The sequence below is a fragment of the Asterias rubens genome, chromosome 19 (assembly GCF_902459465.1).
Source record: "Asterias rubens chromosome 19, eAstRub1.3, whole genome shotgun sequence".
NCBI classification, from domain to species: Eukaryota; Metazoa; Echinodermata; class Asteroidea; order Forcipulatida; family Asteriidae; genus Asterias; species Asterias rubens.
Genome location: NC_047080.1, coordinates 2,491,889 through 2,511,955, shown reverse-complemented (window position 1 = coordinate 2,511,955; position 20,067 = coordinate 2,491,889). Strand labels below are relative to the sequence as shown.

The following is a 20,067-nucleotide window of genomic DNA, read 5'->3' as shown; positions in this document are numbered from 1 at the left end:
TGCCGAGAAATTTCGAACGAGGCCGGCTGTTCAGTTCATTTCAAGATGGCGGATTCAGAGGAGGGAAATTCGTCTGCTCGAGAATCGCAAAACGCAGCACAAGGACTTCCTCGGTTCGTTTGTGTGGAGTTTCCAGCACGGGTGCAGAATGTAGACAAAATGCTGAAGACCCTTGGTGGTGAAGAAACGATTTCAAATGTAAGCATTGAAACAAATAGTGGGGCTTTTTAAAAAAATTGTTTACATAGTTTGGATGCTCTCCAGTCTCGCTCAGTCTCTCACCCATATGTGCGCGTAATCTTTGTAAATCGTCATTTTATGAATTCGCGCGGTGTGCCATCTTTTTCGTGGCAATAATACTGTAATTCCTTGCATGATTATAATAATTGCGCAGGATAGCTCGGGCGCAAACTTTGAACACCAACCATAATTCTCACCAAATGGTTTACCTCCATGGTTTGGTAGAGATTTCTTTTAGTTAAATCAAGTAGCGTTCTTAACTTCTGTTTAAAAAAGGGATACTTGTGGTAAACAAATTCAGAGGAATGCTATGGTCTGGAATTGAAATGATTGGTCAATGGTATGTCAAATGTGTAAACAATGTGTACACAGTCCCCACCCAGTACTGTTGTTTGTTTAAAAATAAAATAAAAAGCATTATTATTATTTTCTTTATACGATCGCCAATACTTATAAATGAAACACAACACAACTTAAGACATACTCCTAGAACGATGAGGTTTGCATTGCGTGATGGGTCGATTCTGTTGGCTACCTCGGATTTTGCTCTCTCTTTTCTTTACAAATGACTTCCACAATCACGGTTTTGCAAAAATTTGAATAAATTCTTCTTTCATTAGGCCTATGACTTATTCATTAACTGTATTTTGTTTTTATAATATTGTTACCCCCGCCCCCCCCCCCCCCAGGGTTATTGGGTGTGTTCCAGTTTGGAATAAAACATAATTATACAATACAATACAATTAAAGACTTGCATCATTGAATGGATTGTAATTGTATTACTTTTTTCTGATTTGTGGTTCTCAAGGATTTTATTTAGAGGGAAATAAAGTCTAAATTGCTAATTTCTTATAATTGAAGATCTTGACTGCAGGCTCCAACAAGAAATTAGGAATGAAATTCAGACCCGACGACCCCTTCAGCCGACCCCTTTATGCCAGTAGGCACCAAGCAACCAATCTCCTTCTCAGGGTCAAGAAAAGATACAAGAAGAAGGCAGGGAGTGAGGGAAATGAAGCACAGGAGGAGGACGAATGCACAGATGATGTAATAGTCGATGAGGAGGCAGAGTACGAGACGGAGCTTGTGGGTGTTCTTGACTCGGTTTACAAATTTAAAGGTTGGTACCAGGTACCGGCTTTCGTATTTCTACAAATATTGTTTCTTATTTTTTTATATTTTTTTTATATCCAACACGGATAACTGCCTCTTATAGGTATCATTTAAATAAATAACTGATAATACTATGTATATTTATAAGTTTAGTATTACAAGGAGAGAAGCAAACATGATAATTGTGTTTCTCAAGGACACAAGTGTCGCAACCAGGATTCAAACTCAATTTCTGCTGTAAAGTACAGAAGTTTACCCTAGACCGCTCTACCCCACTGTGTCAACATAGTGCTGTTGTAGAAGCTACAAAGTTTTTGTATTCATGACGCAATCTCATTTCCTTTCCTATGAAACGGTATTCTGTTTTCGTTTTTTTGTGAAGGTTTGTGTGATTTCCAGTATCTGCCCATCCACAAGAACAAAGAAACCAATAAAATGGAGAGCCTGACCGATACGATTATTCCAAAGGAGCCAAAGGACACCACGTTCCTCCAGCAGGATGTTCCGCACTTCATGTTGCCCCCGGTCTTCTCTCGTACGGATATACCATCCAGTTACAACTACCAACCAGACCTGCTACCAGCGTCAGAAAGTATCACATATAAGGTAATAACTATAGTTTGTATAGGTTGTCATGGCCGAGGGGTTAAGAGCATCAAATTCAAGTTCTGGTGGTTAAGTCAACAGAGTGTGGATTCAAATCTCGGTCGTGTCCTTGGGAAAGATGCTTTGCTACCATTCCACCCCTGGTGGATAAGGGAATCAATGTGTGGTGAAGAGGTTTTCAACTAGTGGTTTAATCCCAACGAGGCCTGGTTCTTGATAATTTAACCGAGACGAAGTCGAGGTAAATTATCAAGAACCAGGCCTCGGCGGGTTTAAACCACTAGTTGAAAACCAATTCAACACACTTTGATTCCCATTCATAAATACCTTTTACAATAAGGGCCTTGTCATACGAGGCAACTTTTACAAGCAACTTGGATGCAACCAACTGCAGTGAATGCTATAAGACCACCAATCTATCTCGGCTCCCTGGAGTTATACAGCCTATTACACTATTAACCTCTACCCTCGCAGTACCATTTATACCCCCGAGTAGTGTCATGACCGGGATTCAAAACCACACCTCGATGACTAAACCACCAGAACTTGAATTTGTTGTTCTAAACTGCTTGGCCATGACACCCTACAAGGTACACTCATCCTGGAAGAGTTGGGGTTAACCCTGGTGTTTCTGGTTGACATAGTAACCACCTTTGTTTACATGTTTTCTCAGGCTTGTGAGCTACTCTGATAACACACACTATGAGGCGTCCATGGTTTCATGCTGTGAAAGGTAAATTTTTTCTTGTTATAAACACAGGTTGCAAACACTCTCGACGCAAACATTACTGGCAGCGGACGAGCGAGGAGACCTCACAACACTTACGTTGTTGCATTTGAGGAGGAGAAAGATCTCCCTACTGCCCCCAAACCTGAAGCCTTGATCAATATCGAGAAATACACGGAGAAGAACAAGGACATTAAAATAATGATGGAAGAGATTGTACAGGTGATTTTATATTTCTTTCTAAGGGTCTTCTCACTTGCTGTATCTCAATATGTGCATAAAATAACAAACCTGTGAAAATTTGAGCTCAATCGGTCATCAAAGTTGCGAGATAATAATGCAAGAAAAAACACCCTGGTCACAGGAGGTTGTGTGCTTTTACATGCTTGATTTCGAGACCTCAAATTCTAAATCTGAGGTCTCGAAATCAAATTCGTAAAAATTACTTCTTTCTTGAAAACTACGTTACTTCAGAGGGAGCCGTTTCTCACAGTGTTTTACACTATAAACCTCTCCCCATTACCCGTTATCAAGAAAGGTTTTATGAGTGCAATGGAGATGAAAGACGAGTTCCAAGAATGGATCACAGCTGCCCATTGAAAGATAATCCTCCTTTATCCTTCTGTCAAAGCTGTCTGGCTTATTCTATCATCATTTTTCTCTGTCAGGTCTTTCAAAAGCGTCCGATCTGGTCGCGTAACGCATTGAAACACAACTGCACATTGACAGACCCCCAGTTGAAGGTGCTCCTGCCTGCAGTCGGCTTCTACTATATGACCGGGCCATGGAGGGCGACATGGGTGCGGTTCGGCTACGACCCTCGCAAGGATCCAGGTGCTCTGAAGTATCAAATGTTGGACTTTAGAATACGAAAAGGTAAGAGTGATAAATGTATAGTGTTTGAAATAAATATTATTGCTATTTTATTTGTTGTACACAAATCTTGTTGAGGTAAGTTTCATACCTCCTGTGTAGTGTTTCACGCCACTCCTGTGACTTTTTTTTAACCCTTGGATGCGCATCGGGAAGTTTCAATTTGCGTTATGCTGGCATTTGGTATGTAATCGTCGTCATATTTGGGTCTTGTCACCAATATGATTGCTGGGTGTATAGTGTCCCAGTGGGGGGGGGGGGGGGGGGGGAGTTAGAGGGAAGGGGATAATTTGACCACAAGAGGTTGGAAGCACACAAGTCAAAATCCGTATCGGGAAGAGGGGGAAAAAGTTACTTATAACTGAGAGAGACGGACTAAAAAGGGTGATATCTGTGAACAAAAAGTGGTTAATTATTTCCTCCTTGATTTTAGCTAAAACTATTTTATTTTTTTTAAAGCGATGTTCCTCAGCAGAAGTACCTCGTCGTCCAGAAAGCATTATAATCGCTTCAAGAAGACCAGCTATGAACGTCAACTGCCGATGTCGATCCAGAAACCATCAAGGAGGAGTCAGGCTTTCATCAAGTACAACGAGACCACAAGCCCTGGTGCAGAAGCTAAAAAAACAGTAGATAAGGTACAGACGGTCTGTTGAACCTCAAAAATTAGCTTAACCCCAAAGTATCCTATGTGTAAGTATGAAATTTAAGCCCGTTCACACGACAGAAAAAAACAACATTCCTGGTGAAATTGTCTCAATGTTTGTAAATCTTACAAAATGAGCTCTTGGTGAGAGCATAAGAATTTTTGACATGTTCTACTTTTAACCATTATGAACATTATGAACCTTGTGCACTCTTTCGTTTGAAACGACTTGTTGTTTGAAGAGCATGAGTTGAAACATAAACAATCCCTGCTCTTGTTAAATATTGAACCCTCTTTCCCCGTCAGGAATCCTACTTCTTGTTCAAGGAAGGTCTAGTCCCTGCCTACAACCAAATGTTCTACCAGTTGTGTGACATTAAGGATGATGGCCTTCAGGCTTTTATCAAAGGTGCGACTAGCGAGAACGATTGCTACCTGAAGACTGAAGATCTGTGCCAGTTGAGGTCCCTCATGAACGCCATACTAAAAAGAACACTGATACAGGAAGGTAAGTGGGATTCATGACCTTTTGACCTTCTCTGTTGAAGGCACTGTGGTGGATTTCACAGCAAGGTTGTAGCTAGGGCAAATTGGATGCCGGCTAATTTTGTCGAGAGCATGGTCGAGAGGGTGTGTGTATGGGGACAGCGTAGCGCCTCACAACCCGGTGGGATCAACAGGGGCAGCGTCTTTGGAAGCTGAAGGGTTTTAGGTTTTGTTAGAAGCTTTGATGGGTTCCCCAGGCTCTCTCTTGCCCATTTGTGCCTTTGACATAGTCATTGTGGGAGGCATAGTCATTGTGGGAGGCATAGAAAATAAATACTTATTAAGTTTTAAAGTGAAATTAATATTAGGGTAAAAAAAATAAAATATTCTGTTTCCGATTTAAACTGAATCTCAAAATCGGGTAGGTACAGAAAGGTAAGACTAGTCTTACATGTATCTCGAGTTAAGGCGAATTACTTGTCCTAACTTGGGACTAGCCTTAATATCTCCTATAAGGACTAGTCACTAGTCCTTATTGTTTGTCCGACCAGGAACACTATTGGTAATTACTGAAAATATTTGTTTGCATCAAAACTTACTTGGTGACAGGCAATGGAGAGCTGTTGATAGTACAAAACATTGTGAGAAACGGCTCCCTCTGAAGTAACGTAGTTTTTGTTAGAAGTAGTTTCTCACTCAAGGGCCCACATTCTTAAAGCTGCTTAAAGCACATATAGTAGCACAAGAAGTAGCTAAGTACAGCAAAATTACAGGTACCAGCCAAAATACCATGTCACATGTACATATTATGGCTGGTATCCTGGTCTTTTTTTGCTATTAAGCAAGAAATTGTCAAGACAAAATCTCCTTTAAACGCAGCTCCATGAAATTGGGCCCTGGTTGCAAGATGCAAATGTTGGCAGCTCTTATTCAATTGAAGTCTCACACCAAGCCTTTGCTTCTTTCTCATAAGAAAGATCTCTCACACCAAGCCTTTGCTTCTTTCTTTAAAGAAAAATCAAGAGCAGCAAAAGAAGAAGGCGAGACACCAGGACCTTCTTCAGTGTCTCCAATTGGAGAAGTTGATCTGGACGACCAGGAGATGGAGGGAGTAGATGAAGAAGATGATGAAGAGGAGGAAGACAGTGGTGATGATGATGCAGAGAATGATGATGAACCCATTGATGATGCAAACATCGATGGCGAGGAAGAAAGTGAAAACGAGATGGAAACGGACATTTTGGAGTATTTGTCTGGAACATGATATAAGAGAAAACCAGCTGTGCTGAGTTGCCCCGAGTCGGATGAAGCCACGAGTGTAGTGGTGAAACATCACTGAAAAATTGTGAGTTTTTCCTCCATTTTTCATCAAGATATTAAAATCGGTAAAATGAACATCTTTACTGATTTGTTTTGGACTTTCCTAATGAATCCATTCAAGAATTTAACAGAGTCACGTTGGGTGATCTGGCATCTTGCATTGATGTACTCTCCCATACATACATTGCTGCTGTCCTTGAAAGGGTGGGTTGCACTTTAATTTGTGCTCTGTACTTGTCCTGTCAAGCTTGTGCGCTTAAGATGGATTCCACTATTGTTAAGCATTGTATTCAGCTCAATTGAAAGTCCAAGCATTTTGAGACTCAAGCATACCATGGCAGAGTACTGGCCGTGCCTCGCGGCCAAGGTTCTGCGAATCATGGCGAGTGTTTACTCATATTTTTTTAGGGGACATCACATCCGGGTACTAAGTTTGAGAACCTTTCTTGTATTTCCATTGCCAAGACAAGGTTTCAGTTTGGAAATGATATTCTCAAAAGAAAAATGATTACGTTTTAACAGTAAAAGGCAAAACAAACAAAAAATGTACACAGGTTAAAACATAATGACTATTTTGCTCCCCTTTTTTAATGCATATAATTTGTATTTACGATTTATTAATTTATTGCATTAAAATGTTTCTTTTATTTCTTTAGAAAATGAGGCACAAATATAGATACATAATTTGCTGAAATGACTCAATTTCAAAAAAGATCTGTCTGAAAGTTACCAGTTGAATTGTTCCAGTAAGATGAAAAGGCAAATTTGCCAGTTTACGAAAACCGTGAGATTTAAATTTGTACCAGGAAGAAATGTTGGTTTTAGGTTGTTTTGACATTGAGTCTTGATGTTTTGAGCAACATTCTTTTTTACAGGAGGATTTATATTTTCTATAAAAAGCGTACAAATTTCACTAAAAATGTCGGTGCCAATTTGTTAAACATGACCATCAGATATAAACAATCAGAAAGTACAAATATCTTTCAAGTTATGTGAAAATGTAAATACATTTTCAGGTAAAACAAATAGTTGTACATAAAGTATGAGTTGGGGTGTTTCATTATAATAAACATTCACCTGTACAAAAAGATATATACTTTTAAATTCACTTTAATTTCAATTATTTCACATATCCATTTACCCTCCTACTGTCTGACCATTTAACTTTAAATTAGTTTTTTTCTCATAACAAAAATATCAACCACATTAAAAAACCCGCTCTAAGAAAATCAAATCAAATCCAAATGTTTTTCATACTTCATTTAAAAGAAAGACTTTAAAAGTCAGGATAGGAAGTTCCTACTCTAGCATGCAATCCACTAGACCACGGAACGTTTCTACCATTACGAATTTTTAAATGAAGTCCAGTTAACTGTGGTCCATTTAAAGGCAGTGGACACTATTGGTGAATACTCAAAATAATTATTGGCATAAAACCTTACTTGGTAACGAGTAATGGGGAGAGGTTGGTAGTATAAAACATTGTGAGAAACGGCTCCCTCTGAATTTGATTTTGAGACCTCAAGTTTAGAACTTGAGGTCTCGAAATAAAGTATCTGAAAGCACACAACTTTGTGTGACAAGGGTGTTTTTTTCTTTCATAGTTATCTCGCAACTCCGATGACTGATCGAGTTCAAATTTTCACAGGTTTGTTATTTTATGCGTATGTTGAGATTCACCAAGATAGTGTACACTGTCTTTAAACATCTTCAAATAAACTCACTCTTAAAAACGTTAAGGACTCAAAGTATGACAGTATGCCTTTTTCAAAGAGAATGAAGATGTACGGCATTGAGCCCGGGTGTGCCGTCATAGTACTGTACCCACTCGCCTTATTCCAGATCTGATACTCATCGGCCCAGGTCGTTCCGTTATCATAACTCCATCTCAGGTTCAGATCGACTCCTACAATGGATGAATAAAAAATTAAGTCAATAAGCCATTTGCGAGTTAGATTTGAATAATGTCTGGTACAATGACTCGCTTAATTACGATGCACCACTTACATTTGAATTCCTCAGACTATCGAGACAGTTACTACGCAACGTGATTTGCATTTTGGGATTTGGGGCAAGCATTTGCGTAGCTAGGTTAGAGACGGTGAACACCCATACACAATTCTGAATGGATGTGTATGGCCCAATGGCACCAGGGCTTGCTCATCCTGGAGGTTGCTATACAAAAGCTTGCCCCTAGTCACGTGGCGTAGCAACTGTCTCACTTGTCAGAGGAGTTCAAATGTAAAGGGTGCATAGTAACTAAGCAAGTCATTTTAGCAGACATTATTCAAATTTAAAGTCAAGGAATAACGGCAAGTTGTTCCTTTTCTTGGCTGCTCCAAGCCTTGAATTGCATTCTTGAAGGGGCACAGCAATTTTAAAATAACATAAAATAACAAACCTGTGAAAAATTGAGCTCAATTGGTCATCGAAGTTGCGAGATAACAATGAGATAATAACACGAAGTTGTGTGCTTTCAGATGCTTGATTTCGAGATCTCAAATTCTAAACTTGAGGTCTTGAAATCAAATTCGTGGAAAATTACTTCTTTCTTGAAAAACAATGTCACTTCAGAGGGAGCCGTTTCTCAAAATGTTTTATACCATCAACCTCTCCCCATAACTCGTCACCAAGAAAGGTTTTATGCTAATAGTTATTTTGAGAAATTACCAGTAGTGTCCACTGCCTTTAAATTGAACTCAGGAAAGATAACTTTGAGGTACATTCAACACTTACTCTCTGTAGTACTTTTTGGGTTGCTGAAGAAGAGTACATTTTTATGGTAGACCATTCCAGCGGCGCATGCTGGTTCAATCAGCGTCTCGTCCAGGTACAGGTTCTCCATCGGGAAGGTTTCCGCTCCGTCGTAACTTCGAGTCACCATACGGCAGTGACAGTGGTAGCTGTTCTGGTTACGTATGTTGACTAGGATAGAGCCATCCATCAGTTCGACTAGCTGTGTTTGGAAAAATAAACATGAAATGCTTAGACCCAGTAACTGGAGCTATGTACTCTGGTTTGAAAATCTGCGGTTGTACTAGCCAGTAAAAAATTTTTGACAGGAGTACAGCGCCCTAGATACTGGTTTTTGTTGAATGCTGTGCAATGAGTTCATCTCATCCACTTATGGGGTTTTGAATAGGGGAATGAAAGATTGGGGATGAGTTCTTAAACGGCTGTTTAAAACCTTGAAAGGTTGTGGTTGATGATAATGGACCTTGCCTTGGCTTGGTCCTTTATTGCATGGCTACGACCATGCAACAATTTAAACTGGTGTTTAAGACCGAGCCTCTACTCTTTTATTCCCATTCATAATGCCCCTTTTGTTGAAAAAAACTATAATCTTGACCATTTAACATCATCCACAGTGGTTATGAATGATAGAAAAAATATGCAAGCCTGCAAATTAATATGGTGTTGAATGTATCAACACATGTGATCAGTCCACAGTCAACCCTCCTACTATTTGATCATTCAATATCATCCACTGCGCTTCAATTTAGGGTATTTGAGTGTCACTTTCAACTACACCTTACCTGGCACTCATCTGGTAAGAAGTCTCCGCTCTGTTTCACAAGACCGAATGGTAGCCCGATCACAGATCCACCCCATCGCCACGTCGCTCCGTGATCGTCACTCAGCAGACAGTACAAGCCGTCCTTGTCTAGACTGCCATGTCCGCAAACGATAAGCCTGCCTTTATTGGGAGCGTATTTTTTCTGAACGGGTGAATAAAAAGTAACAAATAAAGCAAATTAAGGGAAAGCACTTATTGTTTTTGAACATTAAACCTTGGCGACAATCCCGAGTTCTTTACCAAATGTGGCATGCATATTCAAACTCAACATGCAACACTTGCACAGGTCTATTTCAACTTTTTTTTTTTACTAGTGGCTTGGAAAAATAAGTACGGTTAAATTCTCTTTCCCTGGACAGAACACATGCAGCTGCACTTAGCATTCTGTGCATTGTGTAACTTCTTCAGGAAACACTATTCAATAAAGTAATGAGTTCTTGTTATTAGACTAAGATGCTAGAAGGCATGTACAACTATTGAGCTAGCATCATCTGTACAAACAGAAATGGGATTTTCTCAAATTTCATGAAAAAAGTAATCATAATAATTAATAATTTGGGGGGCTAATCATCCTTACTCGCAGCTAAGAGCTGAATTGCGAAGGACGCGGCTACAACGTGTTCGAGAAGCAGGCATGCAAGGGCACATTCAGCTGCCAGCCACATCAACCCATTATGACCACGGAGCACAGCAAAGATCGAAAGTGTTTGATTTTTCCCGAGGGAGGAAAACCGGATGGTTTGGAAAACCCTCGTGGCACAACAGAGAACCAATGCACAACTCAACTCACATATATCGCCCTGGCCGGGAATTGAACCGGGGTCACCTTGGTGAGAGGCGAGCGCTTTACGCACAAGCCAACCGTGCCAGGAAAGCAACTAAAGGGTGAAAAAAGTAGTTGGCATAGTGTATAAGTCTGTAGTTTGGCAATTATGAATGTTCAACCTATTTGTTCTAGGTGAAGAATAAGGGAAACCCTTGCCTGCAAGCCATTCTCAGGAATTTTCACATTTGTCAAATCTCATCCGTGGACAAACAAGAGTTTACCTGAATGCCAAAGCCTGGACCTGGTGAGAACATCCATGTGCCTGGACCCAGTAGTTTTTCCCCCTTGGTCCACGACACTCCATCATCATAGCTCTTTACCAACATCGTCGATGTAACGTTGCACTGATCATGATGGTTACAGATTGAGTACATGATGAAGATGGCGCCTTTTTCATCGTCGACAATGACAGCGCCGAGGTTGATGCCATCGAAGATGAGGTAGCCATCGTCAACGACGACCTGTTGCGGTGCCCACTGGTCCCCTGCAAAAGAAAAACAGATTCTAAGGTTAAAATGAAGAGACCACTTGAAGATTTCCCAATGAAATATTCTCAAGGGTGCCTAGACAAAACAGTTTGCATTCAGATTGCTACAAAAAAAATGTATCAAGCCTTGATCTTGATGTAATAATTGAACATTTCCTTTCTAGGAACAACACTCAAAATGAATTTGGGTCAGGAGTGAGGAACTCCTAGTTGCACTTATGCGTGCCTCTTGTTTGAAGTGTACACCTTAACTAAGTGGGGCTATGCTGGTTGTTGAGTAAGGGAGTGCATTCCAGGCTTTTGCAGTATTGGTGAATTATGACTTGATAGGTGTTGGTTCTTGAGGATGGAGTGGGTTATGAAAGTTGTTTTACAACAAAAGTTATCATGATGACACCTTGGAACGTTGATTCTCCAACCAAAGTTACCATACTAAAAAACTTGACTCAATACAAAAAAAAACTATGGACTGACAAATCAAGCTTACCAAACTTGTCCAACGATCGACGTACGACCAGAAACTTTGGACCAGCATCAGAAGTTGAATATTTCCTGGCCTCAGCTACGGCCAAGAGGTGTCCCTTTGGGGTGTAGCTAAGTAGAGGGATACGGTAGGATTTGACGCTCGCATCTCCCTCCCTCCAAAGAACCTTCTCAGCTGAAATGTAGGGATTGACCTAAAATTTACATAGCAGGAATACTTTTAAAGAATGATGGGAATGAAACTTTTTAATAACACATGCTGGACTCCCCCTGAAACGCATGCTGGACTCTGCTAGCCCTGATATGTGACCTTTATACCCTGCACTCTGTCGGCTTTACGTCCTGTCTTATGGACCCTACCGAGTATACAAGTAGAAGTAGAAGTATGCAATGGATGGCAGAGGGTATTAATACACTTGTAAGTTGTATGCAACGGAGCGGAGGATTCCAATTTACTCCTAGAACTATGAGAATCATTCCGACGATAGCAGAATGAACCTCATAGTTACAGTTTCTAGAAATACCAAAGTGCCATCCCCATTAGTTGTACCCCAACATAAACAGTGCATTACGCTTTGAGGTAGCCCAGGTTGGACTTTCAGGTTGGACTTTCAGGTTGGACTTATTAAAGTCCAACCTGGGCTACCTGAAAGCGTAATGCACTGTTTATGTTGGGTAGCAATTAATGGGGATGGCACTTCTAGAAACTGTAAAATGTAAGGCTCCTAGGACTGGTCCGAAGTTGGGACTAGTCTTAACTCTTTGTGAAATCGACCCCTGCATTGATATGCTTCAATACTTGTCACGTGATGCTCACATGACCGACATTCTCAACTCAAAAGAAAAGTAACTAACGAAATTTGTCTGGTTTCTGATGATGATCAAACCATCAAACTGTACCTTTAAGCTCAAGTTTGACGTCTCAAAACTGGCAGGTACAACCCCCAGAAGTAGAAGTAGAGGAACGACTGTCCCATAAGCAGTCTGGCGAAGTGATGCCCTCATTTCGAGAGAATAATCTGTTGAAAAATGATAGACACCATTCCTGACGCTGGACGTCAACACTGCAATGTTTGGCTGATTATTTTGTGCAAGTGCATAAAACAGCCGTTATATAAATATTACATATCTGATACCGTTGAGGGCGTTTTAAATTAACCGACGACTGGTACATGTTACCAGTGCAAGTCTCTGAGTGGTACAACAACAGCGGATCGGGCAATTCTTCGAACGACAGAAAAGTAAGAAAATCGCTATTATTTGGGGGTTAATTCGGTACTGGAACAATACCTAATATATAACTTTGAATTATTGTTTATAAGTCACTAAATACATTTGGAAGTTGGTATGTATGAAAGCTTGTATGATCCTTGTTTCAGGTGATTTTTGTATTGTTTATAATTATTTTACTTTATGTTGAAAATGAACTCTCACGACCACACGTCTCATTGAATAACAAACGATCGAAATCATCGAGACAATGGTTATGTATTGTCCTGTTATGAACAACTGTTGTTCGTCATGCATGGTCTTGTTATTTCTCACAGTGTGGGTGTGTCCTTTCCCCTTTTTTCAGTTTTGTCCAGTTTTGTAATGTAGCATGACAAACAATTTACAATTTGTATTTTTTAAACAAGTCTCATTACTCTGACTGACCATAAATTAACATGGTTGAATAATCTGACTGACCAAGTTGTTCCATTCTGTCAGTGTCGTGTCTGATGTCCTTACCACACTTTGGTTCAATCATGGTTGTTCTGTCGTCGCATTGATGATTGATTGAATGTACTGCTACTGCTACTGTTGCTCCAGCTTCGGGCAGGTCCAATTGCTTAATTAAATCAAGATCAAGATTAGTAAGGTCGCTTATTCACAAGACCCACTAACTCACTGGGCCGCTGTACTGTACTCATTTTTAATTGATTGATCAATATTTGTTTTTTTCCATAATAAAAAAAAATCCATATCTTATCATTAGGCTACTCCTGACCTATTAGAACTATTTCGGTTTCGTCCGCTATCGTCTGCCGTAACCGAGACGATAGCGGACAAAACTAAAATAGTTCTAGGTGTATCATTATAAACATATTGAAAAAACTAAATAATAAAAATACCAGACTTCTCTCTCATCAAGTTTCATTGTGATTTTTACTTGAGGTCTAACTGTATATTTAGAGATAGACACAACAGAAACTACAAAAACAACGATAGTCACTTGTTTGAAAGTGAAACTTTGTATATCAGAATGAACAGGGGCCAACTTTATAGCGCTGCTAAGCACACAAATTTGCTTAGCATGACATTTCTCCCTTGATAAAAACAGGAATGCCAACCAAATTTCCATGTGATTTTCAGGACAAGCAAACACCAGCTGAACACCAATAAGAAGCAACATGCAACAAATGGAAATTTGGTTGGTAATCCTGTTTTTATCAAGGCAGAAATTTCATGCTCAGCAAATTTTTGTGCTCAGCAGCGCTATGAAGTTGGGCCATGGCCTGGAGTTTCATCTATCGAGAGGACAAGGCCATTTTCATGGCAAAGGGCACTTCCATTGAATTAAATCTTTACTGTGTAGTGTGTAGGGAAGTTCTGAATGAAGGGGCCCCAATCTGACTATCTCTACTTGAGATAAATCTGCACAAGTCAAAAGGCCAACTATCAGAAGAAATTTTCACGTTTGTTGTTCCTAGGTTCCAGGGTTAAAACTAGCGAATTTAGGGGCGTGCTTTTTCCAAAAAAACTAAAAAATTTTAAAACCACCTTGTAATTTCAGGTCTTAGGAGAACCATTTATTGTGATGCTGTAAATATTGTTTGAGATCATTTTGGAATCCAGAAATCACCAAGTTGCTCATTGTGCGTGTGACTCCCATAGTGAGGCTGCGAGGGAAACAAGATGGCTGACGACTCACAGCCAATCACAGGTGTCTGTGTAGTTGCTGACAAGTCTCAATGCCCAAAGTGTTACGAAGTGGTAAGTGTTTATCCGAATGCTGGAACCTGAGTAATTGATAAAAAGTTACCCATAGAATAGACAGGGTTTGAAGTACCCGCTGGACCGGCCACTGGTAGCCAAATAATTTACAAGTCCAGGGGTGGATTTCACAAAAGTTAAGACTACTCTTATCTCGAGTTAGGACGAGTTACTCGTCTCTCGACTAAATTAGGACTAGTCCTAACTCTTTGTGAAATCGACCCCCGTAGTCTTAGTGTTTGTCATATACTTTGGAAAGATTTACTCTAAAAGTAAAAACTTTCCACACTGTAGGTACAATGTAGGTTTTTAAATTTTGATTCCGGTCTTGTTACTGCTTTCTGGTGCAGCACCGGCTGGGGCCAATTTAAAAAAATTTGCTTAAGCACGAAAATAACTCGCTTATTTTTCACCTGTTACTGGCAAAAATTTCATGCCATATACATTGCTTGTGGCTGGTATTTAGTTATTGTTTACTTAGCATAACAAATAGTGGAGTCTTGGCTGGTAATCTGATTTTACTAAGCAAGGATTGTTTTGCTTAAGCGAAATTTTGTGCTTAAGCAGATCTATGAAATTGGGCCTTAGACTACAACAGCTTGCAGTATTTTTCCCACATTTGAGCCCTTTTTGTACCTTTTTTGTGTGTACATCTGTGCTATTTTTAGCTATAAAAAAGTGTTTTTTTCTTTTTTTTATTCTTTATAGATTGAGACCACTACAGACAATCAAGATGCAGACCTTTGGAAAGATGGTTTCTTCAGGAAAGTAACAAGATACGTGTGCTTCACTCGTCAACTCGTGCAAGTATGTTTCATGGATGGACCCTGCCCCAACCTCATGCACTAAGCTTACCCCCCCCCCAAAAAAAAAAAAATTAAATTAAACAAAAATTCACCCTTGCAGAATAATAAAATCGAAAAAACACTCTAAATATTGAACCCAATCTTCTCTCTTAAAAACTAAGTGGGTAGGTAGTGCTTTTTGCTCTATCGGCCAGGCTTCAGACTGATGATACCCAAGCCTACATCCGTATGGACTGTAAAAGGTGTAACCCTGTTTCAGCCCTAGGAGTAGGTAGCAACGGCCTCTGAAAAAAATAACTTGCATATAAAAAAAAGGGGGAAAAAAAGGGAGAACAGGCCTGGAATTTCATCTTTGAGAGGGCAAGGCTATTTTTAAGTTGAAAAGGGCACTTCCAATGGAAAATCTTAAAGTCTATGAGAAAGTTTTGATGGGGCACCAGGGCCAAGACCAGGGCAACAGAGCCCATGGCCTCCGTGTCCTCCATGAGGTTCCAGGCCTGGGAGAAAGCGATCTTTCATTCTAAAAGTCTATTATATCAGTCCCGTTGTTCAAAAGTGTTTTCCCACACTTCCAAAAATGTTTTTAAAATGAATGCTACATATTTGTTCTCCTTTACAGGGCAATTTTGTGCTTGCTGATCTTACAGTAATCAAAGAAAACGATCAAATACCTCAGGGCTATACTAGTATTGCAACCACTTCTGATACAAGTAAGTAGGATATTTATTTTCAGTTCAAAAGGTGGTAGCGTTTTGAGATATTGCCTTAAATCTGGAGCGAATATGTCCACAACATGGAAAAATAAGCACCAAGAGAATACCCAACCTGAAAAGTGTTTTGCTTTTTGGTAAAAAATTCAGATTCTCCTTTGTTTCAACTATCATACTATCATCATCTCCTTACCTAGACTGTGCTAGAGAGTGATTACCAAATGTATACCTTCCCTTTAAACCATTTCCAGTCAAAACCACCTAGTTTTTCTCTCAAACAGAGGAACCTGTCCTCAAGAAGAAGCTACTCATTGCACAGTTTGTCGCAAGAGGGTCAACAACAAGTGCGCTGTGTAACATGTTTTTGACGACGTCGAAAGCCAAAACACGATCATCTGAAGGTGCATATAGAGCGTAAGTACTGAACCATTTAAAAAAAATGTGTGTTCATCAATTTTCATCATGTAAGTTTGCCCCAACTCAAACAAGACTAAAATCCTCTCTTGGGTAGGGCTACATGAAGAAAGTATTTAATAAGAAAATAGCTCTGAATGAGCTGAATGTAGGAGTTGCCATTCCTCTTCAAACAGTCTAGGTTGTAGGATGGAGGGAAACATGCACCAGGCAAGGAGCTCCAAAGAGATAATAATAATAATAATACAGCATTTTTAAAGCGCACTTAATCTGTAAAACATTCTAAGGCACTGGTCAAAAAACAAGAAGAAAATTTCACTCAATATCTGCATAGGCTAATCTGGAGAGATGGGTTTTGAGAGAATGTTGGAATCGTGAGATGTCATGTGTGTCCTTGAGATGTTGAGGCAAAAAGTTCCAGCGGCGGGGTGAAATGTTACTGAATGCCCTGTCCCCATAGCTGGATAAACGGGTCAGAGGCAGATGCAGTACGTGGAATAAAGCTGTTGGAATGGCTCTTTGTTCTACATCTCAGCAAACCAAGAGTGTATGGGTAAGAAGAAGCAGAAAGTCTGGTTTCACGCTCAAACACCCTAATAGGAGGAACTAGGGCAGACACACTGGTGGCACATTTAATACCAGGAAAATATCTGTAGAGAAGACAGAGGCTGGCTCATAGACCTTTGGTGGGAAAGAGGTTGTAACCTTGATCCCAACCCTTCACTAACAAAATTTGCACTCTGCACTCTGCACTCTGTCTTATAAAGATAAATGGCAGAAGTTTATCTATCATTCAAAATTGCACTGGACGATAAGGGAAAAACAGTCTGTTGCTTTGAATGTTGGTAATTTCGTCTTTGTTATTAATTTAATTAATGGAACAAAATTCTCTTTGTTATTGCAGGGAGATTAATGGACTTATCTTGTATTTGAAAACAGGCCCAATTCCAAGTCAGGCAGTTGGGCCTGTCCAGCAAAACGCACAGCCTTCAAGCAATCCCCAGCCTTACAATAGCACACCTAGTTACTCATATGGGTAAGTAACACTAATTGGGTAATTGACTTTTTTTTAACACTTGGCTAAAAAGTTATATAGAGCTGCGTTTAAAAGCAAAAAAAAAAGGAGTGGGTCACCAGTCAAAACAGTATAAACTTAATATTATTTTATCTAGAAACCAGTTTCTGTTAAACAATACTTTTCTGTGCTTAGCAACTTTGTGTGCTTATAGGCTATATTTTAATTTGGACCAAGGACCAAGGTACAAATTGTCTGTTTTCATGTTTGATTACCTTCTGCAGATCCGCTGGACAGCAGAGCACCAGTCCAGCCCAGCCTCTACCGTACCAGTATCCACCGAGAGGGGCTAAAAGTGGTACCCTGACTCGCCAACCATCTATGATACAAACGAATGCAGCTACTGAACGAATTCATTCAGGTAGGAGCCTTGTTGTGTTGATCAATCTCGTCACACCAATTCTTATTCCAGCATGCCATGTTTGCTCATAACCCCCGGAATGGTTCGACTTAAAAATGTTCTTAAATCTGGCACATTTTATTTAGGCCTGTGGTTGATCTCAAGTATGGTAATGCGCAAAAGAATCAACTAGTCAAATTAAATATCGGCAGTTTACGGTGTTTATCAATTAGTGACAAACTCCGTTTTTTGGGGGGACCTTTGGGTTGGTGGTGTGATGATACCAACGGATGTCTTGTATTGTCCTTGTGCACAGTGTCACTTTAAATAAACCATCTATTTATTGTGGTGTTTTCTTGCAGCCATTGAAGGAGTTCCATTTGAAGTTCATGCCTCGCTTCAAGACAATAACCAATCCTATGTAAGTACTTTGTTAGTTTGTTATGAACTACAAGTAATAATAATTAGTTCTTATATAAGTGCAGTTTGCAATAACCTTATCAATGTGCTTAACAATCAGTGTCCTTGTCATTGGGCCAATAACATTCCTTCAGCTCCCTGTGGAGTAAACAGCCCCCCCCCCCCCCCCCCGATGCTCCAAAGGTTATTTTTTTTTTAAAACACAATATCAACCTCTACCTTAACAGGTACCCATTTATACCCTTGGGTGAAGAGAAGAATTTTAGCAAAGCATTCTTGCTCAAGGACACACCTCATGACCGGGATTCGAAACCCGCACTCTGACGAGTTATAACAACCAGAACTTAAATTTGATGCTCTTAACCACTCGGCCTTGACGCCATGCACTGAATGCCAATTATCAAAATTTTCTTTGAGAACTTCCTAAAACACAGCACTGACTTTGTTATTGTTAAATATAAACTCGCTTATTTCCTGATCTTCCAAGTTTTTTTTTTTTCATTTCTTTTCAGGATGCACCAACATTACCCTTTCCATCAGAGCAAGATGTGATGTTTGAATATAGCTATGATTTCCGGACAGAGTATCAGATTAAACAACGGGTATGCGCCTCGCCTTAGAGCCAAGCCGACAACATTGGTAGGGCCAGTTAAAAGCCAGTTTCCACACTTGTGATCCAAGATATGCATGAATTAACAAACCTGTGAAGGTTTAAAGACACTGGACACTATTGGTAATTGTCAAAGATCAGTCTTCTCACTTGGTGTATCTCATCATATGCAAAAAATAAAAAACAAACCTGTGAAATTTTTTGCTCAATTGGTTGTCGAAGTTGCGAGATAATAATGAAAGAAAAAACACCCTTGTTACACGAAGTTGTGTGCTTTCAGAGACCTCAAATTCTAAATATAGGTCTCAAAATCAATTTTTTTTTTATACATCAACCTCTCCCCATTACTCGTAACCAAGTAAGGTTTTATGCTAATAATTATTTTGAGTAATTACAAATAGTGTCCACTGCCTTTAAAGGCACTGGACATCTTTGGTTATTGTCAAAGACCAGTATTCTCACTTGGTGTATCCCCACACTGTATCCTAAAATTTGTATAAAGTAACACAACTGTGAACATTTGGACTCAAGTGGTCATCAAAGTTGCAAGTGAATAATGAAAGAAAAACACCCTTGTTGCACTGATAAAATCGTTTACGTGCTTTCAGATGCCTAATAAAAGTCTTCAGAGTGAAATAAGTGGATATCTTCACATAGCATAACTTCCAGATACACGGTTATTCATCAGAGTAGCTCATGACTTGTGGGAATAGCACCCTCTAGTGTTGATATATTACACAGAGGGATCAATTTCTCACAATGTTTTATACTATCAACAGCTCTTTGTTGCGTATACCAAGTAATTTGTTATGCTAGCGATTATTTTGAGTACTTACCAGTGGTATCCAGTGCCTTTAAACATTCTGAATTTATACTGTTTTTCAAACATCAAAACCCTTCAGTCTGCATTGTGATTATTTCCATCTAAACTCTTTACATCCCTTCTGTTTATAAATGCTAGGCGTATTCAGTATACTGCCATCTTTCTCATTTTTTTACTAAAGGCCCATTCCCACTGCAGCGATAACGAGAACGAGAACGATAACGACGCAAAGAGAACGCATTCTATTGGTTGAATGAGCATGTGCGTATTCTGCGTGGAGCAATACGACCAATAGAACGCGTTCTCTTTGCGTCGTGATCGTTATCGTTTTTGTTTTTGTTTTCGCTGCAGTGGGACCGGGCCTTTATCATTCTAATTTATTATTCAAATGCATTTGGTGATGTCATAATTATATACATTGTGAAAATATCTTCCCATTCGTCTGATGTCATAAATATATTTATTATGATAATTTATACATATATGCATCTGATGGCATCCTACATAC

General features: G+C 39.6%; 3 protein-coding genes across 3 annotated transcripts; 2 read left to right on the top strand and 1 right to left on the bottom strand.

Moving 5' to 3' along the window:
• The first annotated feature begins 45 nt into the window (after positions 1 to 45).
• On the top strand, positions 46 to 6,272 carry LOC117303503 (general transcription factor 3C polypeptide 5-like). The gene is made up of 8 exons (XM_033787727.1): positions 46 to 198; positions 1,103 to 1,361; positions 1,737 to 1,960; positions 2,721 to 2,909; positions 3,356 to 3,563; positions 4,020 to 4,198; positions 4,513 to 4,714; positions 5,706 to 6,272. The coding sequence occupies exons 1-8, from the start codon at positions 46 to 48 to the stop codon at positions 5,954 to 5,956; spliced, it is 1,665 nt and encodes a 554-aa protein (XP_033643618.1). The 3' UTR covers positions 5,957 to 6,272.
• Positions 6,273 to 7,696: 1,424 nt separating this feature from the next.
• On the bottom strand, positions 7,697 to 12,461 carry LOC117303206 (sialidase-1-like). The gene is made up of 6 exons (XM_033787344.1): positions 12,286 to 12,461; positions 11,390 to 11,579; positions 10,637 to 10,899; positions 9,549 to 9,731; positions 8,749 to 8,968; positions 7,697 to 7,918 (listed from the first exon to the last, which is right to left on the bottom strand). Exons 1-6 carry the CDS (start codon positions 12,388 to 12,390, stop codon positions 7,713 to 7,715), a joined length of 1,167 nt encoding a protein of 388 aa, XP_033643235.1. The 5' UTR covers positions 12,391 to 12,461; the 3' UTR covers positions 7,697 to 7,712.
• An 89-nt stretch (positions 12,462 to 12,550) lies between these two features.
• On the top strand, positions 12,551 to 18,889 carry LOC117303395 (multivesicular body subunit 12B-like). Its single transcript, XM_033787576.1, has 9 exons — positions 12,551 to 12,626; positions 14,162 to 14,361; positions 15,070 to 15,168; positions 15,787 to 15,877; positions 16,159 to 16,291; positions 17,196 to 17,327; positions 17,591 to 17,727; positions 18,069 to 18,127; positions 18,639 to 18,889. The coding sequence occupies exons 2-9, from the start codon at positions 14,284 to 14,286 to the stop codon at positions 18,744 to 18,746; spliced, it is 837 nt and encodes a 278-aa protein (XP_033643467.1). The 5' UTR covers positions 12,551 to 12,626; positions 14,162 to 14,283; the 3' UTR covers positions 18,747 to 18,889.
• The last annotated feature ends 1,178 nt before the right edge of the window (positions 18,890 to 20,067 follow it).

Excerpts from the sequence above, each read along its gene's own strand:
- LOC117303395 (XM_033787576.1), top strand. The coding sequence starts at position 14,284 with ATGGCTGACGACTCACAGCCAATCACAGGTGTCTGTGTAGTTGCTGAC. Across the intron at positions 15,169-15,786 it reads TCACTCGTCAACTCGTGCAA|GGCAATTTTGTGCTTGCTGA; the intron begins GTATGTTTCATG and ends TCTCCTTTACAG. Across the intron at positions 17,728-18,068 it reads TACTGAACGAATTCATTCAG|CCATTGAAGGAGTTCCATTT; the intron begins GTAGGAGCCTTG and ends GTTTTCTTGCAG.
- LOC117303206 (XM_033787344.1), bottom strand. The coding sequence starts at position 12,390 with ATGAGGGCATCACTTCGCCAGACTGCTTATGGGACAGTCGTTCCTCTA. Across the intron at positions 9,732-10,636 it reads GTCCAGGCTTTGGCATTCAG|AAAAAATACGCTCCCAATAA; the intron begins GTAAACTCTTGT and ends TCACCCGTTCAG. Across the intron at positions 7,919-8,748 it reads CCCAAAAAGTACTACAGAGA|GAGTCGATCTGAACCTGAGA; the intron begins GTAAGTGTTGAA and ends CATCCATTGTAG.
- LOC117303503 (XM_033787727.1), top strand. The coding sequence starts at position 46 with ATGGCGGATTCAGAGGAGGGAAATTCGTCTGCTCGAGAATCGCAAAAC. Across the intron at positions 1,961-2,720 it reads CAGAAAGTATCACATATAAG|GTTGCAAACACTCTCGACGC; the intron begins GTAATAACTATA and ends TTATAAACACAG. Across the intron at positions 3,564-4,019 it reads GGACTTTAGAATACGAAAAG|CGATGTTCCTCAGCAGAAGT; the intron begins GTAAGAGTGATA and ends TTTTTTTTAAAG.